Below are 4,201 nucleotides of genomic sequence, written 5' to 3' on the forward strand. Positions count from 1 at the left end.
AAAGGGGCAAAACTATATAACGAATATATATAAAAAACCTTTAAACAGCTCCCAGCTACGTACCAAGTGTCTTAGCTCGGCCCGTCCCCTTCCGTTAGTCACGGCCTGGACAGTCCTCATGGCACGTATCTGTTTACGTATTGGATATTACGTCATCGACTCCTAGGATAGGTCTCCTGTAGTAGTCGCTTCAACTCGGCTGGTTGTAGCGGACTTAAGGATCCCACATCTCCCAATATGAACATCGGGCCAGGCTAGCTGCGTAAATTGGGAGGTTTCTCAAAAATAGGCGAAAAGTGAAAAATACAAAAAGTTTCCAAGAATGTTTTTATAGTCTTATAGCTAAAGTGATATATAAAACTAGAGAAAACTTTTTACATGAAGTCGGTTTCGTGGTCTAGTTGGTTATGGCATCTGCTTAACACGCAGAACGTCCCCAGTTCGATCCTGGGCGAAATCATCTTCCTTTTTTGCGAATGGAAACTATACTCAGCTGGTACCAGGGACCTTACAACTCTGGTTCATCTTTTTCTTTTATTGCAGAGACTTGGCGAAATTTTACCGGAGACATAAGAATGCTAGGTGCGATTAGATTTCTGAGCCAATATTGGTCTGATGATCATATCTCAACGCTTTATTATTGAATACCGTATTATGTGGATGCACTATGTGAGTGCAACAAATATAGCTTGTTTTGGTAGAATCATCGGGTTAATGGAACAAAGCTGTACAAAAATGTATAAAAGACCATTGAGCGGCTTCTAGATATACCTAGTGTCGAAAGTCGACCCGTCTTTTTTTGTTAATCACGGCCTGGACGGACCTCCTGGCAATCTGTTTACGCATTGAAAATTACGTCATCGAATTTTAGGAAGACTTGCCTGTAGTAGTCGTTTCAACTCAGATGGTTTGGTAAGACTTGAGAAGATCACTTTTAGTGTCCATTCTGGGTTTGTCCTCACTAAGACTTTTTGGCAATACCCTGAAACAAGATGATCAAATCATTGGCCGGTTTAGTTCAGCCGTCTATTTTGTCAATCATATTCTGCAATATTATTGACTTGTTTGCTTCTGTCTATAATTTTGTTTTTACTTTTGATCAGATGTTTCCAGCATAAATGAAATAGCCGCATGCGGGCTTCAAAGTACTGAGTATGCCAGCTGTTAAAGTACCACTTTATTGAAAGAACTGCGTCGTCGTAGTGGAGAAGATCTTCAAAATTATAGGCGTGAATCTAGCGGACGACACAAAGATGTTGGGAATATCCAGTGGTCATATCTCTACAAGTTTTTTGGCCACCAGGATTGTCCAATTACGGGCCATTCGACAGTTAATATTTGAGAAACAGGTAGATTCGTGGTCTGCGAGAAAGCAGGGTTGGGTTAACTATTTACATTATTCTTTGTCCTTTGGCAAGCCTTTGGGCTTCTTGCTTGCCGCCAAGGTTTTGGCATAGCTCGTCGCCGACTTCAAGTCCTTCTGCGCTTCCTGTGCCCCAAGCTTGAACTGATAGAATATTCCGTGTTTTGCTCTGAGTTCCTTCTTCTTCTTCTTCACTTCGCGATGAATTATACCGATTTGCTCATCATATGGAATACCGGCCTCGGCCTCCGCTAGCGTTTCTTTGCCAAACAAGAGATCAAAGACACGGCCGTCTGACCAGAAAAAGCCCTTTCTATCGACAATCCAGTTCTTGTTTGTTGATTTCTCTTTGAGCACAAAGAAGAACAAAGACTTGTCGGCAGTGCCGTAGAAACCTTTGCCCGTCCACACTCTGGCCTTGTCCCTTCTGGCGAGATCTTCAAGAGGCACTGTGTACATTGGAGTAGGTCTGCCTGGAATCAAGGGATATGATGTGAATTTGATGTGCTCTACGGGTCCCGGGAGATACCAGATTCTTCTCATGAGCCTGGTTGGGAATGTGGCAAAATGGTAGGCCGCGAATAAGGCCACGGCACCCAACGAGCCGTAGGTCAACAAGTCAATGCCGAACTGCCTTCTCCGGAACGGCAACGCCAACTCTTGCTCATTTTCGTCCCACTTCTTGTTGGCATTGAACCACGCGTACTCAAGGAGCACGCAGCCATAGATGGTGAACATCACCGCGCAGCAGAAGCATCCAAGAAAGTAGAGTCGGTGGGGCTCGGACTCGTAGATGAGTTCAGGGTTGACTTTGCTCTTCAAGATCTGGATGACCCGGCTGAACGGCATATTGGGCCCGACGCGGGGCACGCCCGGCCTGGGCAAAAGTGTGGGTACATTTTCTTTTCCTAGAGGGAACATTGGAATGCGGTCTCTGACAGTGTTTGTCTGCTCGGCTTCGCCGGGAATGTGTTGTTTCAAGTGCTTCCATTCTCCCTGCGAAGGGAGGTTTTTCTTGGGGTCGAAAGACTCCGGAAGCTTTGAGTTTCGCCTCGGTAAAACCGTGGAAAAAGCCCTCATGGTGGATGGCCGAGGGAGAGTGCGGGCCACAAGGGGACCTGGGCCTAGACCCGCCACACGGGAAAACACCATCATGTGACTGATCATGTTTCACTGAGATTCCTGACAACCAGCGGGTGGGGGATTTGGGGGACGTATCCTGCAAATAAGACTGGTCTGACTGGCTAGCAGAACAGGCTTCTCGGAATCTTCTCACTGGACTTCGACGCGATACCGGCCTGCACACAGGCAGCATGGGCAGTCGGCTTCCAGCAGTCAAGAGAAGGCAGATGAACAAGGGGGAACCGCAAGGTGAAAATGTCTAGACACTCGTTCGACTGAGGACCCAACTTGATATTTTTTTATTTGGCCTTGCTTTCGGCGCGCTTCAACTGCACGGGCCGCAGCCCCACGTACTTGCCGTTCATCTCTTTGAATGCCTTGAGATAGTCATCAGCAGAGGCGAACGCAACAAACCCGTACCCCCGGTTGGTGCGGGTTTTGGCGTCTATGGGCACGCGCACCTTGCTCACACTGGCGTACTTGGAGAACGCGGCAGCAAGAATGTCGTCGGTGGCATCGTCGCCCAAATTGCCCACGAACAAACGGAAGTGTTTTGGGTCCCACACGTCTTTGTCAGCGGGCTTGCGGGCCGGCGCCAACTTGCCAGTTTTGTTCTTTTGTGTGCTGTGGAGAAAAGCCTCGGCACGCACCCCGCTGGCTTTGCGCCGATCCGACGACTTCAGGTTGTAGGTCTTCTTGCGAGACGAATCGAGATTAGGCGCCATCGCGAAGTGAGATGGCGGTGTCGGGTTGCGACAGCCGAGAAACGTGGAGAACGAGAAACGTGTGTAAACAGACGAGAAACGTGGGAGAGACGTGAAACAGGCGTGGAGCAGGCGTGGAACAGACTTGGAACAGACTTGGAACAGACTTGGAACAGACTTGGAACAGACTTGCGACAGGCCCCAAACACACTCGAATCACTTGCAAAACGCAGAGCTGGCTACTTTGCGGCTGTGATACTTACGTTGCGCCGATCCCGAAATTTGGCGTGGCTGCGAAAAACCGCTGGGGCGCCCAGCCTTATATTTATAGGGCCGCGCGCGCGGCCTGCGCTTACTAGGAAAATCCAAAGACGCAGAGTCGGCCATACCGGCCAGTCTCATCGCCGCGACACAGGCAATCATCCGCAGCATTCATAATTTTCTGATTTGCGAGGAGAACCGGTGGAAAATACAGCGCCAGATTCTTCGACGTTTTATCCAGTGTGGAATTTTGTGACAGGACTGCGTTTTGCGGCTAAGCTTGTTAGGAATTTAGGAAACCCGAACCACGTCTAGCCAAGGCATTGGGCCCGAAGAGACCGTTCTATTTTGATCTACAAGCCGGTTCCACCGAACCAGAAGTTCATCTGCCCGCCATGTTCATACTTTCACAGATGTCCGATTTGGTGCGCGTGCCGCCCCAGTCGTTCAACATGCCAATCCACCACGTGCTCAAAAACGAGTTGCACCAGAAATACTCAAACAAGGTCATCACCAACGTGGGGTTGGCCGTGGCCGTGTGGGATCTTCTGGAAATAAAGGACGGCTTGCTCCGGCCCGGCGACGGAGCGTCGTATGTGGAAGTCAAGTTCCGCATGGTTGTGTGGAAGCCGTTCATAGGCGAGATCTTGAGTGGCTGGGTCGCCGACTGCTCGCCCGAGGGCATCAAAGTGCGCATGGAGTTCTTCGAGGAGATCTTCATTCCCAAGGACTACTTGTTTGAGAGCTGCAT

General features: G+C 49.3%; 2 protein-coding genes and 1 non-coding gene across 3 annotated transcripts; 1 reads left to right on the forward strand and 2 right to left on the reverse strand.

Moving 5' to 3' along the window:
• The first annotated feature begins 386 nt into the window (after positions 1-386).
• Positions 387-460, forward strand: METBIDRAFT_t23. The gene has a single exon. It is a non-coding gene; the product is annotated as a tRNA-Val (tRNA).
• Positions 461-1,296: 836 nt separating this feature from the next.
• On the reverse strand, positions 1,297-2,794 carry METBIDRAFT_30371 (uncharacterized protein). Its single transcript, XM_018855625.1, has one exon. It carries the CDS (start codon positions 2,528-2,530, stop codon positions 1,397-1,399), a length of 1,134 nt encoding a protein of 377 aa, XP_018714497.1. The 5' UTR covers positions 2,531-2,794; the 3' UTR covers positions 1,297-1,396.
• On the reverse strand, positions 2,785-3,186 carry METBIDRAFT_16404 (uncharacterized protein; the record flags this gene model as incomplete). The annotated part of the gene is made up of 1 exon (XM_018854638.2): positions 2,785-3,186. A coding segment is annotated over one exon (402 nt), but the record flags the coding sequence as incomplete, so codon positions are not given.
• Between the last annotated feature and the right edge of the window lie 1,015 nt (positions 3,187-4,201).

The sequence above is a fragment of the Metschnikowia bicuspidata genome, assembly GCF_001664035.1.
Source record: "Metschnikowia bicuspidata var. bicuspidata NRRL YB-4993 chromosome Unknown METBIscaffold_1, whole genome shotgun sequence".
NCBI classification, from domain to species: domain Eukaryota; kingdom Fungi; phylum Ascomycota; class Pichiomycetes; order Serinales; family Metschnikowiaceae; genus Metschnikowia; species Metschnikowia bicuspidata.

Bases quoted from the DNA above. Each gene is read 5' to 3' on its own strand.
- METBIDRAFT_30371 (XM_018855625.1), bottom strand. From the start codon at position 2,530: ATGATCAGTCACATGATGGTGTTTTCCCGTGTGGCGGGTCTAGGCCCA.